This window comes from Vipera ursinii, assembly GCF_947247035.1.
Source record: "Vipera ursinii genome assembly, chromosome: 2".
Classification (NCBI taxonomy): Eukaryota; Metazoa; Chordata; class Lepidosauria; order Squamata; family Viperidae; genus Vipera; species Vipera ursinii.
The window spans coordinates 157,476,479-157,497,011 of record NC_139513.1 but is presented as its reverse complement, the minus strand read 5'-3'; the positions used below and the strand labels follow the sequence as shown (position 1 = coordinate 157,497,011).

Genomic DNA, 20,533 nt, shown 5'->3' with positions numbered 1-20,533 from the left:
TGCTTGTTCCGGGTAGAAAAAACGCTGTCGACCCCGGCATCTTTTGCGGGGATTTCCCATTTCCCGTTGCGAAACCAGCCGAGCCCAAGTCCACCCTTTCTTTTTTTTCCACGGCACGCTCGGTGCCTATCCCACGATTGTGTCTCCTTCAGATCTTACGCAAGCTTCCTCGATTTCCTGGTATGTGTGTGTGTGTGTGTGTGTGTGTGTGTTTCTTTCTTATTCCTCCCTTCTCTGGTGGTTGGAAAGGCGTGTGACGCGTTTCGACAACAACTCTGCTGGCTCTCTCGGTGGGAACCTCCCATCCTCTATATACCCCCATTTCGGCTGCTTTGCAAACTGCTTCCTCCACCCCACCCCACCTCACCCCCTTTTCCAAACATTTTGTTTGCACCTCTGGGCCAAGCACGCAACTCCGAAAACGATCCCACCACTGGCAACTCCCTAGCACCGTAGGCAAAAACTAAAGTCGAAGCCACACCTGACAATCGGGGAGGGGAGGGGGGGAGGAAGGAGGAAGAAACCAGCGCACCCTTCGCCCTTTTATTGTCGCAATCGAAGAGGCAGGAGAATGCGGGGTGGGGAGGGGAGAGAGAGAGAGAGAGAGAGAGAGTAGAAATCCCTATTTTCAGAGCCGAGAAGAGAAGCGCGGCTACAGCAGTCGCTAGAGTTCCCCCCAAGGGGGCGGAGAAAGAAGAACTCTCGGAGCGTTTCTTTCGTAAATACGCGCGCAGGCACACACTCGCCCAGCCGCGCGCTTCGCCCAGCTTCTCGCGGGGAGTTTGCAAGCCCTTCGTTTCTCTTCAGGGCCGTCAGAAGGGCGAGCAAGTCTCTGCCCTGCCCTGCCTTGCCGTGGGGGTGGGGAGCCAAGCGCGCTTGACGTTCCTGGAAACGAGAAGGGCCTGCGGAGACTGACACCAACCCGAGTGCCCAAGCGGGTCTTCTCAGCGTCAGGCAAAGTAGCTCACATGCAAAACAAGCCCGGCAGAGGAGCCGGAGCAGCTCCGCTGCTGGGGGCGCGTCTCGGCCGGGCCTTGCAGGATCTGGACCGCTCCGGCTCCTCTGCCGGGCTTGTTTCGCATGTGATTCCGGGCCAGGTGCTGCTGAGGGCGAGCAGAGGCGCCCGGGCGACCCCAGCAGCGTCAGGCAAAGTAGCTCGGCCGCGCGCAAGTCCTCGGTAAGTTCTTTTTTTTTTGTTCACTGGAGTATAAGCCGAAGTGGATTTTTTCAGCCCAAAAAGTGGGCTGAAAAATTCGGCTTATACTCAAGTATATACGGTAATTCAACAAAACAGTGGCTTCAACAGAACAGAATACGCCTTCTGGAGTGGCCCAGTCAGAGTCCTGACCTCAACCCGATTGAAATGCTGTGGCATGACCTTAAGAGAGCGATTCACACCAGACATCCCAAGAATATTGCTACACTGAAATAGTTTTGTGCAGAAGAGTGGTCCAAAATTACTCCAGATCGTTGTGCAGGTCTGATCTGCAACTACAGGAAACATTTGGTTGAGGTTATTGCTGCCAAAGGAGGGTCAACCAGTTATTAAGTCCAAAGGTTCACATACTTTTTCCACCCTGCACTGTGAATGTTTCCATCTTATCTTCAATTAAAACATGACAACAGCTAATGTTTGTGTAGTATTATTTTAAGCAGACTGTGTTTTTCTATTGTTGTGACTTACGTGACGTTTAGAGCGCATTTTATGGCCAATTCATGCAAAAAACCACATAATCCCAAAGGGTTCACATACTTTTTCTTGCAACTGTAAGCAGAAGATATAAACTTCACCACTGATTCTGGCTACTGCAGTGACTTAGTTGTATAAAGGTGGAGGATAAAGCACCTCTGTTCAGTACACCATATTTAAAACTTACACAATTTGTTTCACACTCAACAAAACTGCAAGTTTTGCTCTGATCTTGAAACCTTTCAAAACACATCTTTTGCTTCATGCTGAGAGCACCCGAGACATGTAATCCAAGGGTGACTGTTTCAAGGTCACACATTTTCCACGCAACGAAGGAACCTTGGGCCAGTCTCCCTCTCTCAGCTCTAGGAAGGCAAGGGCAAACCAAAATCTTGCAAAAACCTTACCAAGAAAACTACGTGGACTTGTCTAGCCTGTCGCCAGGAGTCAAAAGTGTCTTTGAAAACTGATGAGAACTACTTAGCTTACAGCACTTGTGTGCACGCGAAGCAATTTTCAAAATGGATTTGAACCGGTAAAGATAGGCTTTCTTTTGATTTCTGTGTCTTAAATTCTTCCAACAGGTTGACAGGCCTTTTCTTCTAGGGGGTCATTTTCAAAGTAACCATCCTGCAGGCTGCTTCCCAAGTGAATAAGAGTCAGGCTCCAAACTTCCTATAGAATTCTAACCCTGACCTATTTCTTCTCATTTCCAGCCTCTGAAAACCCTCTCCCAAGAGCGTCCGCTCCCTAATATCTTCAATCTGTACACAGTTCTTACAGTGCTGCTACAATTTATGGTCCATTTTGTCAGTCTGGTGTATCTGTATCGAGGTGCACAAGCCCGCAGTGAGACCAAGTGAGTGCTGCTTGGATTTAAATATGAGGGTACAGAATCGGAAGTAAAAATGCCTGAGTTGTAAGGAAATACAGGTGTTCTGCAGATGGGTGGCCTTCAGATCCCAGAATTTTCAGCGATGTCCACGCTTCTAGAAGTGTGAGTGGGAAGTCAGGTCATCTGGAGGATACTCAAGCCTGGAAGGGCTGAGAAAAATTTTTAAGGATCTTTCTGTTTCTTTAAGGAAAGAAGACTTTGTTGATCTCTATAAGGAGTTTGAACCCAGTCTTGTGAATAGCACTGTTTACATCATGTCCATGGCCATGCAGATGGCTACATTTGCCATTAACTATAAGGTAACATTTGCTTATTTTTTTATAATTTTGTGATAGCCAATACTTTTATCTCCTGTTTCATATAGTGCTAGGACCTTGCATTGCAAGCAATATGCAAAGCAGTAGGTGTCATGATGAAACCAAATTTAAACAGGAAAACTTCAAATTATTGTCTTATTTCTCCTTGTTCTGCATGGCAGAGTATAGATCATATGGATGGAGCCCATTTTGTAGTTTGAGTGTTATAAATGGTTTTGGATGCTGCTTTTAATTGGGGTGCTTTTTGTTGTTTTTAGGGCATTTTAATTGTTAGCCATCCAAAGTCATGTCTACAAGATAAATTAAATATGTATTTATGGAAACTGGGATCAGTCCCAGATTTCAGAATTTTGAGGTGTATTGTCCTATCTCAAGGGGAATGATTCTAGAATAAAGAATTCATTACAAGGAGATTAATCCTGATGGCAGTTGCATACATAATGAATTTCCGAGAATCTTTGACAGAACTCCAGTTAAACATGAAAGAAGATCAAAGGTGCCAGGCCCTTTTAACAATTCTTCAGTCCTATTTGACTAAGATAGGTTGGATACAAACTTGCACTTTCACCTATAAGTGAAAAATGTGCTGTCATAATAAAGCCTCCCAGGGAAGGTGAGGCTGTTGTCACGTGTAGCCACAGCATTGACATGAAAATACTCTTTCAGTTTTGTAAGAAAGGTCTTGCCAAACAAATTATACCTTGACAACCTTTTATTAGTATGTTGTATGACATCTGCAGTTTAGGTTTCAGTTCTACTCCTAAATTACTGATATAGTTTGGCCATCTTTCCACACCTTGGTTTTATTTATCTAGGGCCACCCATTCATGGAAAGTCTAAGGGAAAACAAACCTCTGCTATGGAGCATCATTATTTCAGGATTAGCAATTGTCGCCCTTTTGACTGGCTCCTCCCCAGAGTTTAATGAGCAATTTGGACTTGTGGAAATCCCAACAGAGGTGAGTAAGGAAGACCTTTGCTAGGCCTATCCTCTGATATCCCTTTTCCAACTAGCTGTAGAAATTAAAGAGGGGGGAAAAACTGCAATATTGTTAAGATAAAAATGTTCTGGGTTTCAGTAGTTCAAACCTCTTTTTTGAATTGGAGGTGTTTTGAGGAGTACTTTACTTCCGGCAAAAGCACAGTAGTCTGAAGACTAGGAGGTCCACTCAGTAAACTCCTGCACCTGTTGATTGGTTATATTGATCTTAGAAAAATGTATACTTAATGCAGGGACTTAGAGAACAAAAAACAAAACAGGTTTGTTTTTGTTCAGGACAAATGATAATTGAGGCAAGGTATAGTGTGTTTTTAAGGGACGCGGTGGCTCAGAGGGTTAGGACACTGAGCCTGTCGATCAGATGGTTGGCAGTTTGGCAGGTCAAATCCCGAGTGCCGCATAACAGAGTGAGCTCCTGTTACTCGTCCCAGCTTCTGCCAACCTAGCAGTTCGAAAGCACGTAAAAATGCAAGTAGAAAAATAGGGACCACTCCGGTGGGAAGGTAACAGCGTTCCGTGTGCCTTTGGCGTCTAGTCATGCCGGCCACATGACCACGGAAGACGTCCTCGGACAAGCGCTGGCTCTTCGGCTTTAAAACGGAGATGAGCACCGGCCCCTAGAGTCGGAAGCGACTAGCACGCATGTGTGGGGGAACCTTTACCTTTATAGTGTGTTTGGAGGAAGAATTGAAGATTACTCAGACACATATAGTAAGACTAAGTGGAGGCAGTCTTGTGTACTCCAGGTGTTTTGGAATAGGAGTTGGCAGGCCTAGCAATGGGGCGACAGTAGGTTTCTAAAACTTCTTCAGAGACTTAATTTTCCCTATAACTAATAATGAATTAAAAATATAACCAAAAGAATGTTGTAGCTATATGCTGCTTATAGTTACCAATAATAGATTTCTGCCTACTAAAAATATGAATGGGACAGATGACCAACTTTTAATAATAACTTCCTTGCTTACTGATTTACAAGATCAACTCCCATCTTTATTTCAAGACTATAGAACAGGGGTGTCAAACTGCCGGCCCGCAGGCCAGATGCATCATGGCGAAACCGTGCCCACCCCATTGCCGGCAATGGCAAAATAGTCGCGATACGTCATGACACGTCACGTCATGTTGTGAGTTTGACACCCCTGCTATAGAACAATTTTCATTCCAGGCTTGATACTTACTAGATTTGAATGCAATACGGAAAATGTTCTTTCTGGGACTTGGTACATCTTCTTGTTGTTTTTTTCTATTTCAGTTTAAACTAGTGATCACTAAAGTACTGGTGGCCAACTTCTTCATTGCTCTGCTCATAGACAGGATCCTGCAGTTCCTACTAGGCGGCACAAAGCTCAAAGTGCCTTCTTGAGACTCATTCTTCTCCCTTCTCAGAAGTGAAGTGAAGGACAGCCAGAAAAAGATACCACCGAAATACAGCACTGCGAAAGGAATATTTATTCTTTGATAGCTGTTTTATTCCAGTTTGGGACTGGCAAGCCAATTTTTATTGTGTTAAGTCTGGAAAGCACAACAAAAGTTGTGCAAGGGCCTACATTAATCTTCACAAGTCTGCCAAACAGAGCAGCAGTTGTTAACCTTTGTACTGCCTCTTCACCACTCCTAGAAAGGTTGGTCATGAGATTTGATAATAAAATGGCAATCAGTGCATTTTGGTACAGGGGGGATTTTTTTTCTTTGAGTTAATATATCCTTAGTTCCCCCCTCCCCATATCAAATCTTGATGTGAGGTCTGTCTAAAGAATGGAGCAATATCTTTCATTTTTCATAAACGTCATTATTGGCAGTAATACACATTTCAGAATGTTTGAAATAGCCAGAAATAAGTACAGAGATAACTTTGCTGGTAGAATAAGCCTCTTACTTTTAATACATTTTTCTTTGCAAAGAAAATAGATATGCTTGGAAAAAGTATATACAAAAGTAGTTCAACTCGTACCTGTAGCAAAATATAATATCAGCAGGATTACAATTATACTAGTTTCAGCTAGTAAAGCAGTGCCCCCAACAGCACAATCCCTTTGAGGCAGGTATTCCATCAGCTTAGTTGAGTCTGCTTGACCACCCATAAGCCCCTAGTGGCAAGAACTCTCGAGGAAATGATTGATGCTATGAAATGGTGGGTGGGAGTCTCGCAGCTGCAGTTCTTTCAATTACAAAACTGTAGTCATACTATAGAAAAGCAAAACAAAAAATAGGATTACAAAAAAGCACGATCCCCCATATTCAAAACCAGAAGGACCTGCAGCTCATCTAATAATATGTACGTGTGTAAGGGAATGACACACTTGACTTTGCTAAACAAAATTGTGTAGCCCAGATCTGAATGGAACAGGGATCCAGGTCTGAATTAATCTTAATTTTTGCTCACCTCTTTCTCAATGTCAGCAAGAGACTTGATGTGAAAGTTTTTAAATATAGAAAGAGCCTAGAAAATAAAAACAAATTCAGTCATTTGCCAATTAATCTACATTGCAATTTACGGAAATTATTCCTATCAATATTGCTAGAATTTAAACTAATTCCTGCAGTAAGTAGATTCCATGGTTCTTCTATTCTTACAATCATTACTTACTCCAAAACAGCTACAGGAAAACATGCTTTCTCATTAGCAACATTCAATTTAATTGAATTAGGTGAGCGAAAGCTCTAGTAAGCTTTTTAAAAGTAACTGTGACAGCTGTCGGCACTCCGCCACTCCACCTGACATAGGTTACACTGCATTTTCCCCATTATATTATCTGCATTCCCTCAATTCTTTTAAATTATATTTATTGGATTTTTTCATATATCATCTGTGCGAAGACCACTCCTACCATGTTGGCTGGGAACATTGTTTCAAGTCAGTTGGAGAAAGCCAGACATTTATCACTCTGGGAATGGAACTCAGTCTATACCATTGGGATGAGGAGTTATTTCCATACATATCTGGAACATCTTCAAGCTACTTCCAGTTTAGAGATCCATTTCTAGAAGCTGACCCTTCTGGAATGACATGGCCCGGGGGGGGGGAAGGGGGGGGCACGGCAGCAATATTTTTGCAAAGTTTCATTTCCAGAATAAGGAAGGGATATTTGCATAAGGAAGGGATATTTGTTCCTAGAAAAACTATGGTTTTCATCTATTTTTTTCTTTACACTGTTACTGACTCCAACCGAAAATACTTACAGTGGTACCATGAGTGACACTGTTCTCAAACTTAGGATGCAAAGTAAAGGGGACCCCATCTATGGCTAAGAAGGAAAAAAATAGGTTCAGATTGCCAGAAAAGTAACCAGATTTTAAAATGAGTGATTATTTACAGATCAGCGAGGTGGCACACAACAAATCATAATACTGTAGTGAAAGGTTCAAAACTTGTTACAATAATAAAAGGTTAACGATTCGAGTTTACAGAAATACCCTCATAGATTTTCTAAACCCAAGAAAAAGCAACACAGAAGGCTCTTTCTCTGTGCTGTACAAGAAATCACTGCAAAAGTAATGTTTTCAAGAGGCCACTCCATCAATACTTAGAAAATGTAACATAATTCACAGGAAAATGTAACATAATTCACATTTTGATGCACAAAATGTAGGAAGCTGCATCACTACAGCCTCATTTCAACAGAATTCCAGAAAGTTGCAAAACAGGCAGCTTCAGGAATACAGGTAACCCTCATATTACAGCCAATGTTACAATGGCACTGAAAAAAGTGACTTATGACTGTTTTTCACATTTATGACCATTACGGCATCCCCATGGTCAGTTGATCAAAATCTGGATGCTTGGCAACTAACTCACATTTATGGCGGTTGCCATATCCTGCGGTCATATGATCCCCTTTTGTGACCTTCTAACAAGTGAAGTGAATGGGAAAACCAGATTCACTTAACAACCGTGTTACTAATTTAACAACTGCGGTGATTCACTTAACAACTGTGGCAAGAAAGGTAAAATGGGGCAAAATTCTTAATACTTAAGAACTTTCTCACTTAGCAACAGAAATTTTGATCATAAGTCAAGGACTGTATGTCAAGAAAACAACTGACAAATTAGCGTAGGTTTGTTCAGTGTTCAGTTACTATATCATGTTCCACTAATCAAGCTGTCACCCTTAAAACTGACCTCTTCTATGATAAGCTAGACTGCCTCAAGAAGGGCTGAGGCTGGTATCAGAATTGCTCTGAGAAAAATCAGGATTAATGCAAAATTAAAAAGCTCTGTAAAGTTTCAAACTTGATCTTTCAAAGGATGCAATTCCTTCCAGAACACATTACATCCCAGATCCCACGTCAATGATCATTCTGATCTGGATTTAATTTTACCTTGTTCACTTTAATCTAGTACCGTATTAAATAGGAACAAATAATGTAATATGACTAAAGACACCACTCAGTTTCCTATTTGCGCCCCATTTACAAGCAGACAAAGCTTCCAGTCTCCCTCTGTTGTGATTCAGGGTCAGCCTGTGGGTTCGGCAGTTGGGTCGGACGACTCAGAGGAGGAGGGGGGGTATTGAAGAGCTTGCTGAGGGGGTTGAAGATCTTGCTGATGAGAGCCCTCAGCCAGGCCCCTCCCACTTGGTCACCATGGAGACCCAGCTGTGTGAGCCTGACAGCGTGGATGAAGATGACCCACAGCTGGCCCTGTTCAAGGACGCCCGATGCAGGAGGCAGTCAAGTAGGAGTAAACAGAGGAAGGCAATGGGGCTCCTTGGAAGGAGGCAGAGAGAAGCCACGCCCTGAACTCTATATAAGGGGAATGTGTGGGAGGGCTGGTTTGCTGAAGGCAACCGCTTGGATAGTTCCTGTTTCTTAAAGCTCCTGTTTCTTGGTTCGTGTCTTGTTTTTGTAGCTATAAATTTGGCAGGCGTAATTCCAGCCTCTTGCCTTCTTGTAAAAGGGGTTGTCCCTGCCTTTTCTGCAGGGCCGGTAGCAGGCTGGTACAGAACACCCTCTGTGTGAAGTGTTTGGATGCCTATGGGGCGCTTGGAAACGGAGCGATTAGGTGTGGGGCATAAGGGCAGCTCCACCCACCACCACCAGCCGCCTCACCTCATGACAGTGGCACTGGTGCGATGTGTGCTCTTCTGCCCCATTGCGGCAGCGAGCAATGGGACGGTGTGGGCAGGCGCTTAACTAGGGCTTATTTTGGGAGGTAGGGCTTGTATTAGGCACATGCCAAAAAACCCAGGCTATGGTTTATTTTCTGGGTGTGTCTTAAACATGGTATAATCCAGATAAATCTAAAGTTAAAAGGACTCCCAATTTCAGAACTTCTTTCCTCCTTTAAGCAAAAAACAACATCTTCCTATGGAGAGATATTAATCTTTAACCATGGCATCAGTTCTATCATAACAAATGTAAACAAAGTAGTCGTCATATTACTAGGCTATATATAACAAAAGTTCACATTCCACCTTAGTTATAAAAAAGACCTACGGGACGAATCATGCCAAATTTCAAGAAAGAACAAATATACCTACTGGAACATTTCTTGGAAGTTTAGTTCTATGCTTCTTTCTTCCATAGAAGCAAAATATGCTTTACCTCCTTGAATAGAAGGTACTTACCTGAAATACCACAGGCATTTGATGTATCATATATAGATTCATTTTTCTTAATGGTAGTTTGTCTTTTGGAACCAACAGAAAGAGGGTCTACACTGAAAGGATTAAAACGAAGAAACACATGCGGTCTGTTAGTAGGTTATGAACTGTATTGTTTCAATCATTTCCCAGAATCTATTAGCTTTCATAGGTGCTTGCAGCACCTCAAAAACAAATCTTTGCCCTAGCAATAATTGTACATGTTTAATTCTTCTTCCTGAGGAAGGGAAGAATTGCACAGTACAAAAATTAATTTAAAAAATTAAAAACTTAATAAATTGAGTGAAACGTATCATAGAAAAACAACATATATATCAACAGAATAATGCACTTGTTGATACTTGGACAATCATGGCAGAGCCAGAAAAATTACTGATCCCTGTATTCATCAGAAAGAAGATCTGTTTTGTCCACAAAGTGCTCTCTTTGATACTGGAGATGACCTTGCAAGCACCGAGAATGTGAAAGTATTAAAAGTGGAGAAACTTTCTTATGTAGAGGATCTAAAATATTGTAAGTATATTACAGATAGTCTTCAATTACAATCACAATTAGAACCATTTATCTCCCAGAAGCAAGAGTGAGTCCTTTCAGCAAGTGGCAGCAGCTTACAACATTCCCTGCCAGCTTCCCCACCAATTTTCTGGGAAGCCGGCAGAGAAGTTGCTAAATGGTGATCACGTGATTGTGGAGCACTTGGCAACCTGTCATAAGCAGCCGGATTGCAATCATGTGACCATAGGAGTGGTGGTGCAACATTTAGTAATGGCCAGAAGGGCTTTACAGACAATAAAGCGCTTTTTGAAGGCCATAATTCCAGACCATTGTTAAATTAACAACCTTAAATCAGAACTACTTGCAAACCTTCCCCTTCTTTTGTCGCTCTTCAGGTGCAAGTTGCTCTTTGCAACAGATAGACTCTTCTGCCATGTAGGTTATTCGTGTGAGTTAGGGTTGTAAAAATCATTGTTAAAACAGTACATGAGCAAGTTTACTGGAGAAACTTGCTTATTCCATGCGGGGCCGATGAGTATATGGTGAAACTAAGATAATGACTCAACAGAAACAAGACCTAATCATATTGGCAGTAAGAGACACTGAACACAATGGGATTTTGCTTAGCAACAGTGTGAATTAACAAAGGGCCTCAGAAAGAGTGCTTTACAGTTTGTAAAGCAGTTCCAACAATTAGAAACGTCATATGCGTGTGCGCGCGTACACACACACACACACACACACACACACACTCCAGTCATGTGATTGCAAGCCAGGTGTTTGGCAACCTGCTTGCACGTATAACTGACTACCAACTGACTACCAAGTCCCCGCAATCATAGGCACTCCTATGGGCACTGCCAAAGGATTTTGGCTCCAGGCATGCTTGCATGGAACTGAAATCCTTTGGGCCTGCTTCCCTGGAGCTACAGTAAAATCCTTCATGCCTGCTTGTACGAAGCTGAAATGGTTTGGCAGGGAGCTCTTTCAGCCAGCTCCTAGACAAAGGGAAGCTGAAATCCAAGCAGGATTTTCAGCCCGAGTGGAGAAGCAGCAGAGTAAGGTAAGGAGCACAGGATGCCTCAAGAAAGTAATGGAGGCCCAGTGCAGGCCACATGTAAGTGTCTCCCCATTGTCCTGAGGCCCCCTGCAATCCTTGCCTAGGATTAAGTTTGCATAACAACCCATGAGAATGCTTTAACGACCAAGAGTCCTTAGATTGCCATCATTGAGCAGTATTTTTATAGCTCAATTAACTGCTACCACTTTCACACAACCAGTATATCTGAGCTTGTCCTTGTCTTCATCAGAGGTATGCATGAGGTTTTAATTAATTTACCTCATGAATGAAAGCTTCACTAACTTTTAACCTAAAATTATCCTCACTTCTGTAAATAGAATAGAATAGAAATAGGAATAAAATAGGAGCTGGAAGGGACCTTGGAGGTCTTCTAGTCCAGCCCCCTGCTCAAACAGGAGAACCTATACCATCTCAGACAAGTGATCGTCTAGTCTTTTCTTAAAAACCTCCAGTGATGGAGCACCCACGATTTCTGAAGGCAAGCAAGAATATCTAATTTCTCTGTATTGTTCTCCATTATCCTTATTTTATCTAAAAAAAAAATCTAACTTGGATGCTTCCAGAAGTAGACAATTAAATACTGCTTATTTATTTCATCTAGCATTCTGAGGCGCAATTGTAACCATCCTCAGAGGAGTCTTAATGTTAAGAAATCTCTTCCAACATTGCTTAAGACCCCACCTTTCTGGTTCTGCTATCATCAATCTTTTTATAGGCCTTTTTCTTTAGTCCTACAAACCCACTCAAGCTGCTTTTTGCCTGATGACAGTTATCTTGGTTCATATGTAGTCCGAGAGATGGATAAACTAATGGAAGCAGCCAACAATACTGTTACATGATATGTTTTCGCATGTACGGGTTCTATTATATAATGAAAAAATGATCAAAACTTACTTTGATGTTTCTAATGACAGCTGGTTCATTTCTAGACTGATACTCCTTGGTTTGGGAAGGGGTTTAGGTTTGTTTATGTATTCTTTTTTACACCAAAGGGCAAAACCACTTATTTCCCTAGGTGAGAGGAAGATAAATAAAATCTGTAAGTCTTTTAAAACTGAGACAATGTGTGACGGCAGAGGACATGGATAGCGGCACCTCACCCAACGCGTATGTAATTGGGGATCACTTTGCTCTTGCTGCTTAGCGTGATGGCACACACAGCTGTTTCTGCCACACCCATTGGAATCAGCTTGACGCATAGCCTCTTCTTCTTAGAGACAGAGGTTTCTATAATAAGAGACAGAAAAATAAGGCTACAATCAAAGGACATTGGAACAACAGGCATTCTGCCTTCAGAAGCAGGAAAATTACTGTATGCATCCAAGAAAGGCCCAGGTACAAGCAAAATGTCATCTTTTGATTGATAATACCTGAACATAACTCCATTTATTGCAGAAAATCTGTACGTTATTCTATGAAGGCTAGTTTTAAGTCCACTTCTATGTTATTTCCAAATGTATATATAAATACATAACATTCTCTAAATTAAGTTGGGGGGAAAAACTTTTTGCACTGGAGGAATGCATTTTAAAAATTAATAATATTCTGCAATGGTCATAGCAGCATAGTGGGAAGATATTCTGGCTTATTTTCTGATGGATTCAGTAAAATAAATGCCTTCAATCTAGATGTTTCTTACTTAGGGATAGTCCTTGACTTAACAATAATTTGTTTAGCTACCTTATGGTGCTCCTTATGAGTGCTCCTCACATGATCGTTGCAGCGCCCTGTGGTCACAATATGGGCGCTTGGCAACTGGCTCGCATTTATAACAGTTGCAACAATCCAGAGTTCATGTGATCACCTTTTGCAACCTTCCCAGTCAGCTTCTGACGAGTAAGGTTAATGGGGAGGAAGCTGGCAGGGAAGGTCAAAAATAATGGTCATGTGATAGTTTGCTTAATGACCATGATGATTTGCTTAATGACTATGAAAACAATTATAAAATTGGGTGCGGACACCTGATGCCTCACTAACACTAACAACAGATCTTCCAGTCTCAGATGGGGTCGTAAATTGAGGAGTGCTTATAAAGAGAAACTTGAAAAATCATTCTATCAGATACTGGTCTTTTGTAGCTGAATGTGTGCATATGGTCTTTTTTGTCAAAAGTATGTTTGTGGTGTACTAATGGCCACCTAAGAAGGGCCTGCAAGCCTACTCTTAATAAAAATAGCAAACAATTTGAAAATGTACTAATGCAAAGTGCCAACGCAGAATGCTTAAACCACAAATTGTTTTCACATGATGCACGTAAGTTTCTTTAATGACAAAGACCAGCCAAACCTATTTTAAAATGCTGCACATATGGAAGATGCACACATGCATACATGCCAGCATGCACGCACACCCTATCTTTGAAGATTCAAGGGCTCTTTTAACTGACTTTATGGAAATGATTCAGGAACAGAACAAAATGTATCTAGATATGGACTAGCAAACTAGACTTTCAAATACTATAGAATTTAACACGTGCATTATAAAATAATAGTCCTGTAATAATAGTTCTCCATCAATTATATTTTGATTTTCTGGATAAGAATTTTTGCTAGGAGTCCCTATGGAGAAATTTCAACTATATAATAAGCACATGGTAAGCTTGTATATTTAATTAAGTATATATAATTTCCTATTTTTTCCTATAAATTTAAATTAAAACAATACACATATCTATGTGTGTTAATAAATATTCAATTAGCATATAAAATATAAGGTTTTGTATTTTTTTCTCTTTTTGCATACAAAATCTAACTCCTAAAAAAAGAATAGATAAGATTAATGAACGTTTGCCACAACAATAACACCTGATAGTTTGTCCCAATCAAAGTTACGTTGGAAATAGATTTGGACATTATGTTCATTTGCACAATTCACCTCTGTAAGAAGAAGAAAAAATCCAAATGCATCACAAATGTTGCTTTATCACAGCAACTGGGAATGGTAGAAAAAGAAAATTGAATTCATGACCACTCATATAGGTAGTTCTCAACTTACGATGGTAATTGAGACTGGAAATCTGGTTGTAAGCTGCTGCAGTCGTAAATCAAGGCATCCACATGACGAAGTAATTTTGTGGCCTCTTTTAGGACTGTCATTAAGTGAACTCATTCATTTGAATGGGTGTTTTTTGCCAGAAACTGGCAAAAAATATTGTAAATCATGGTCATATGACTGCAGAGTGCCACAACCGATCATAAAGCTGACCTGTCCAAAATGCAATCAAATGACTGCTGGGGACAGCACAACCATTTTCAACTCCTGGGAGTGCTTTATGGGCTGTAAAGTACCTTCTGGGAGTGCATTTTGAGCCATAAAGCACTCATTCGGTGGCTGCTATAACTTTTAACACTCATAAAATGACCGGTAGTAAATCAAGGACTACCTGTAATGGAATGAAACACAAATATGTACAAACAGATGGGCACCTCTCACTTTAGGGAACAGAAGCATTGTAACAGTCACAGTCATTACAGCATCTTTCATTAGAAAATGGAAATAAATCCTATTAGAAATTCTATTCTATGTCATATTCATTTTATTTTTTGGAGACTTCAATCATGATTTTCCATGTTTATAATAATTATAACTTGCAATATTCAGTAGTTAGTGCTACAGGTTAGCTGTTACGTTTGCACATAGCTTTTCCCTAAACTACGTGCCAATGTTTAAGAGGACATATTAGACTGCTATAGCAGCTTTAAAACAAACCAGAATAAAATGAGCCAAATAGCCAGGGAGACTCACTTAAATCCAGAAATTCTTTAGCATATGTATATCCAGAAGGTAATGGCGATTTCTCACTCAGGATCACAACATCATATAATACATCTCCAGTTGGATTCTGGAAAGAAGCAGATTCCAAAATAAGTCACCAGCCACACTATCTGCACCTAGCTTCAATTTCAACCTTCTTACCGAAGCATCCTTCTTACCAAAGCGTCTACAGATACAGTAAAACAGAGGTAATATCCATATTTTTGTGCAAATCCTTTCCCAAAGTTAGCAGGTGCTCCTTCCACAGTTGTTGTGATCTAAGAAAAATGAGGTGGAGGGGGAAGAGAGATTTTTATCAAACAAGGCAAAAAAGCACGAGCCAGAATTCTCCCAATATTTCCTGGAGATTCATAAAACTAAACCTGAATCTTCATGCACACAAAGTATGACATTTACTGGTGATTTGTCTAATGTTGACAGGTCCCCAACTTCACATATGGAAGCATTCTGAACAAACAATTCTCTTCTGATGTTCAGAATACAGCAACAGGTGTTACAGTTTAGGTTTATCAGAAAAGATTAATCTCATACAGATTTCCTCTGAAAATATTTTTAATGTTGGTTGACATTGGAAAGGCTTGGTTTGCTTGATAAAAAGTATGTGCGCATATGAAGAGATGAAACAAATTCTGCAATTAAATATTAGGATCTGTGTCATTCATTGCTTAAAGAAATATCCAGAAATTCACCCACTGATCAGATCAGATCGCAAGTGGATGCAAAATATGAAAAGAGAAAACAGGGTCGGGCAGGTAGCTAATAAAAAATGTGGAACAAACGGAGGACATTAGGCAGTGAAGTAGAGAAGAACCCAAGGACTTAGTCAGGATTAAATACAACCAAACCAGTTTGGAGCTTATAGGGGTAGTGTGTTCTCATTCCTATGGAGACTGATAACTAATAAAAACAACAGATATGACTCCTCACCAATTTATCATCACCAATGCTATCAAGTAATCACCCTCTGAGATCAGATCTCTCCTTCTTCTAGAATCGGTTCCTCACTGCCGCTTTCAGCGACATTGCAAAGTCCTACCTATCTAGCTACCTTATCTGTCACAGCTAAGCCCGTTCAGTAGCAATTTTTTTCCCATTTACAAGGTTTCCTTTTCTAATAACAGGATGCTCAGAAGTAGACTTAACTAAAACTCCAACAGATACATTTCCAGCAATTTTTTATTTTTTTATTTTAATTCCATTTATATCCCACCCTTCTCCAGCTTACAAGCTTAGCAATAGCCTTCATTCTATGTGTATGCCTGCTTATTAGGGCTTTCACACACACCCCAAGCGGCATTATTACAAAGTCAGCTTATTGCCCCCAACAATCTGGGTCCTCATTTTACCTACCTCGGAAGGATGGAAGGCTGAGTCAACCTTGAGCCTGGTGGGACGCGAACCTGCACTAATTGCAGGCAGCTGGTGTTACTTAAGGAGGCATTAGACCACTGCTCCACCAAGGCTCTTAAATGGCTTTTACTGAACAGAGACAACAATTATTTGGGATAACACTGATTTATCCCACTCAAAACAATATTCTAATGCCTAAAAGCATACGGTTTTTGAAAATGTTTTAAAACCTGCAATGAGACTTTAATTTTCCTCCTTAATTTGCTTATTATTCAGACCTCTTTGGTGAAGATCTTAACCTCTTCATTATCCCCCGTTCATTTTTTTTTCTAAAATTAGTCCTTAATTTTCCAAACCCTTGATTTTGTTTTTACCACCATTTTTGCCCAGTTTCTTCTCACTGCCACTTCCCAACTTACCCCAACTCCCGAACTTATTTGAAGGACCGCCTCTCCCTACTGACATCTATCTGTCCCACTGAGTTTGGTTTGAGAGGCATGTTGCGGGTCTTGTCAGCTAGGGAATTCCAACCCCATGGCGAGATAGGCAGCAAATAAATTTAACAAATAAATAAAATAAAATCTGACAGGACTTATGAGGAAAGCCTTTTTTGCCATGGCCCCCACCCTGTGGAACATCCTTTCTCTGAGGGGAGGTTGGCCCCAACTCTTTCTCTGAGGGGAGGTTGGCCCCAACTCTTCCAAAAGGCCCTCCAAACATGGTTTTGTTTAATGAGCTTAGTGATCCTGTGGTACAGTGGGACCTGTCAGATGATTATATAGTATGACTATTAACTGTATGCTTGAACAACCACCGGTATACAAAAGAGCTGGGACAGTGACTCCCATCAGTAGTCATCATTATGAAATGATACTATTGGATGGGCAAATTAAACTTTAATAAGAGATACCTAATGTATCCCAAAGCCACACTATACAAGAATTTGTACATGATTAACAGTATTTTGAGACTTAAAGCATACTAGTAGGTAGTGCAATGACTTCAAAAGAATTCTCCTGCAATGACTGGATTAATCCATCCACAATACTGTCATCACATTCTAGACCAGTTGCAGCTTCCAGAATGCCTCCATAAATTGCCTCATATAGAGAGCATTACAGCAGACATAATTGAATCTAACTACTAAATCCAATATTATCAGACAGTTATTAGAGTATAGCAACTCATTCTCTGCAAGATTAGTCTGACATGTCGCATTCAAATCCTAGCAGCTTCCATGCATGATTAAGGGTTTGTATAGCATCCTTGGCTCAGCCTTGTGACATGGCATACAGCTGAATGTTGTTGGTGTACTGACGTTTCATTCCTGTTAAAAGATTTTGCCCAGTGATCTATATAATTTTGGGGCGAGCACTAACCATGACACCCCATCCTGAAGGATCCAAGGGCTGCATTCTCTATGAGGACTGAAGCAATCCTCAGATAATACCCAGGTCTTGTGGATGGTCCAGAATGTTATCAAAAACCAAGGGGGTACGTAAAAATGGGCAAAGATAACTGACTAAAGTATCCAAGGCTATTTCTGTCCCAGAAACTGGTCTGAATCTTGACTAATAGGAATACAGCTATTACCAATCACAGGTAGCTGGTTTACAAATTTGCTTCATTGATCGGGAAGAGGGTCCATGCAAACAAATCTATCGTTTCAGGGGGTCACCGTATCGCAGAATTTGAGAGGCCCTGCTGTAAAACTAATGTTCAACATATAACAAATGTTATTGGTTTAAAAAACAGGCAGGCGGGCAGCCAGCACTGGCTCAGGGGCCAATGACTTATGTCCACAATTGAGCACAAAATTTCTGTTGTTAAGTGAGACATTTGTTAAGTGAGACTTGCCCCATTTCACAACCCTTCTTGCCACAGATATTTAAGCGAACCACTGCAGTTAATAAGTTAGTAACCTGGTTGTTAAGCGAATCTGGCTTCCCTATTGACTTTGCTCATCAGAAGGTTGCAAAAGGTGATCCCATGACTTTGGGACCCAGCAATGGTCAGAAGTATGAGTCAGTTGCCAGGCATCTGAATTTTGATCACACGGTCACGGGGAACGCTACCCAGATCAACAACTGTGGAAAAACGGTCATCAGTCACATTTTTCCGTCTCGTCGTCACATGATGACGGGGAACGCTATCAAGATCACCACTGTGGAAAAACGGTCATCAGTCACAGGTTTCAGTCCCGTTGTAACTTCGAATGGTCACTAAACGAGCTGCTGTAAGTCGAGTACTACCTGTACTGAAGCCAGCAGTAACAAAAACCGCGTTTCCGGGATGTAGGGAAATCTCCACTCAAGCTTCCGACTTCTTAAATTAGCTCTTCCGTCTTCCCGCCCCGGCAATCTATTTTTAAAGAGAGGCAGGCAGGACGAGGAAAACGGGAAGCCGGAGCGGTGGGAAGGGCCAGCAAGGTAAGTTAGTCAGTAAGGATAAAGCAGAGGTCTTCAAACTTGGCCCTTTTATGACTTGTGGACTTCAACTCCCAGAATTCCTGAGCCAGCATGCCCAGCTGGGAATTCTGGGAGTTGAAGTCCACAAGTCATAAAACCACCAAGGTTCCCCACCCATGGCCTAGAACAGGGGTCTTCAAACTTGGCCCTTTTATGACTTGTGGATTTCAACTCCCAGAATTCTTCAGCCAGCGTGCCTGGCTGAGGAATTCTGGGAGTTGAAGTCCACAAGTCATAAAGGGGCCAAGTTTGAAGACCCCTGGGATAAAGCTTTTCCTCTCTTCCTAGCCCAGGGGTAGGCAACCTCGGCTCTTTTATTGACTCGTGGACTTCAACTCCCAGAATTCCTGAGTCAGCGTAGCTGACTCAGGAATTCTGGGAGTTGAAGTCCACGAGTCATTAAAAGAACCGAGGTTGCCTACCCCTGTCCTAGCCTCTCTTGACAGGAAAGAAAGACCGCGAGCTTCACCCTCCAGCTCCCGCCGGGAGGTTTCTTTCCCTCAGAGACGGGGAGGAGACGAGACTGCTTTTCTCACCGGAATCCAGCCAGCAACCGGCACATTGGACGAAGTCCAGCCCAGCCCGGTAAGCGGAGCGTTCATGCCAGCTCTAGGGGCGGTTCAACCGTTTTCGAACACAGGAAGCCGTTAAAATACGAAGAAAAAGAACGGAAAAAAACAAAAAACACCCCAAAACCGTCCGCCGACAGAAACGTCCAAGGTTACGGGAAGCGAAGAGAACGAAAGCCCTCGGGAGTTTCTTCGACCCGCCTCTTAGAACGGACGCGTTTAAGAACGGAGCCTGCTCTTGATTGGCTGGCCGTTTCTGCAAGGTACCCTCCAATTAAAAAATTTGCGCTTGTTTGGTTTCTCTTCGTCACGAAAACCGCGGTAACGTGGCGCGCACGCGCCTTGGGCGATCTTGGTGCCTTGCCTTTCCCCTCCCCCCTCCCCCGCCCTCCCACTTTTACCCTTTGGATCTAGGAAGGGCTCGTTAAAGCAGAAATTCGGGAGCTGAGATCCGTAACGTTACTGAGCTATCGCATGCTAGAGCACCAGCGTGTTCAAGGGGACCCTGTGAAGTTTAGACGTTTGATTTCCACTTCAGGTTTTACAGGCAAATCCTAGATCAGGGGTAGGCAACCTCGGCTCTTTTATGACTCGTGGACTTCAACTCCCAGAATTCCTGAGCCAGCTTGGCTGGCTCAGGAATTCTGGGAGTTGAAGTCCACGAGTCATAAAAGAGCCGAGGTTGCCTACCCCTGTCCTAGATGATGATGATGATTATTATTATTAATTTTATTTGTATACCGCCCTTCTCCCGAAGGACTCAGGGCGGTGAACAGGGCAATACATATTTAAAAAAAAAGATACAAAAATTAATCTTAATTTTAACTGGGGTTTTATTTATGCAGGGACAATATAATTTTTTTAAAATTTGTTTTAAACTTTTGTATCTTGGTTTTTTAATCACCCTGTAAACCGCCCTGAGTCCTTCGGGAAAGGGCGGTATATAAATGTAATAAAATAAAATAAATAAAAACGATTAAACAAAATGCCCACAAATAAGTTAAAACACATTAAAAAGTAGGTTAAAACAGATTAGTAAAACCCAACCCCATCCCATCAGGCCAGGCCAATACTTGTTCGAAAAGGTAGGTTTTGAGATCGCGCCGGAAGGAGCGGAGGTCAGGCGCCATCCGCAGCTCGATCGGAAGATGGTTCCATAAATCCGGCGCGCCCACAGAGAACGCCCTCCCCCTGGGGGCCACCAGTCGACATTCTTTGACCGGTGGCACCCTGAGGAGGCCCTCTGTGGGAGCGTACTGGGCGGAGGGAAGTTGACGCCGGCCGCAGG

At 41.9% G+C, this 20,533-nt stretch overlaps 2 protein-coding genes across 3 annotated transcripts in view; one reads left to right on the top strand and one right to left on the bottom strand.

The window, feature by feature from the left end:
- ATP13A1 (ATPase 13A1) overlaps positions 1-5,539 on the top strand; it is a 39,819-nt gene extending 34,280 nt beyond the window's left edge. For both annotated transcript variants that reach the window (XM_083353987.1, XM_083353988.1), the window contains exons 23-26: positions 2,407-2,549; positions 2,773-2,884; positions 3,718-3,861; positions 5,158-5,539. In XM_083353987.1, the coding sequence (XP_083210113.1) occupies positions 2,407-2,549; positions 2,773-2,884; positions 3,718-3,861; positions 5,158-5,268 (510 nt within the window). In that variant the 3' untranslated portion in view covers positions 5,269-5,539. The remainder of the gene's footprint in view (positions 1-2,406; positions 2,550-2,772; positions 2,885-3,717; positions 3,862-5,157) is intronic.
- Positions 5,540-5,764: 225 nt separating this feature from the next.
- Positions 5,765-19,479, bottom strand: MVB12A (multivesicular body subunit 12A). The gene is made up of 9 exons (XM_083354003.1): positions 19,213-19,479; positions 15,017-15,115; positions 14,829-14,925; positions 12,185-12,311; positions 11,979-12,095; positions 9,473-9,564; positions 7,086-7,150; positions 6,289-6,345; positions 5,765-6,089 (listed from the first exon to the last, which is right to left on the bottom strand). Exons 1-9 carry the CDS (start codon positions 19,276-19,278, stop codon positions 6,027-6,029), a joined length of 783 nt encoding a protein of 260 aa, XP_083210129.1. The 5' UTR covers positions 19,279-19,479; the 3' UTR covers positions 5,765-6,026.
- Between the last annotated feature and the right edge of the window lie 1,054 nt (positions 19,480-20,533).

Coding starts and splice junctions, on each gene's coding strand:
- MVB12A (XM_083354003.1), bottom strand. CDS start 19,278: ATGAACGCTCCGCTTACCGGGCTGGGCTGGACTTCGTCCAATGTGCCG. Junction 12,096..12,184: donor CCCAATTACATACGCGTTGG/GTGAGGTGCCGC, acceptor CCTCTCACCTAG/GGAAATAAGTGGTTTTGCCC. Junction 9,565..11,978: donor CTGTCATTAGAAACATCAAA/GTAAGTTTTGAT, acceptor TAATCCTTTCAG/TGTAGACCCTCTTTCTGTTG.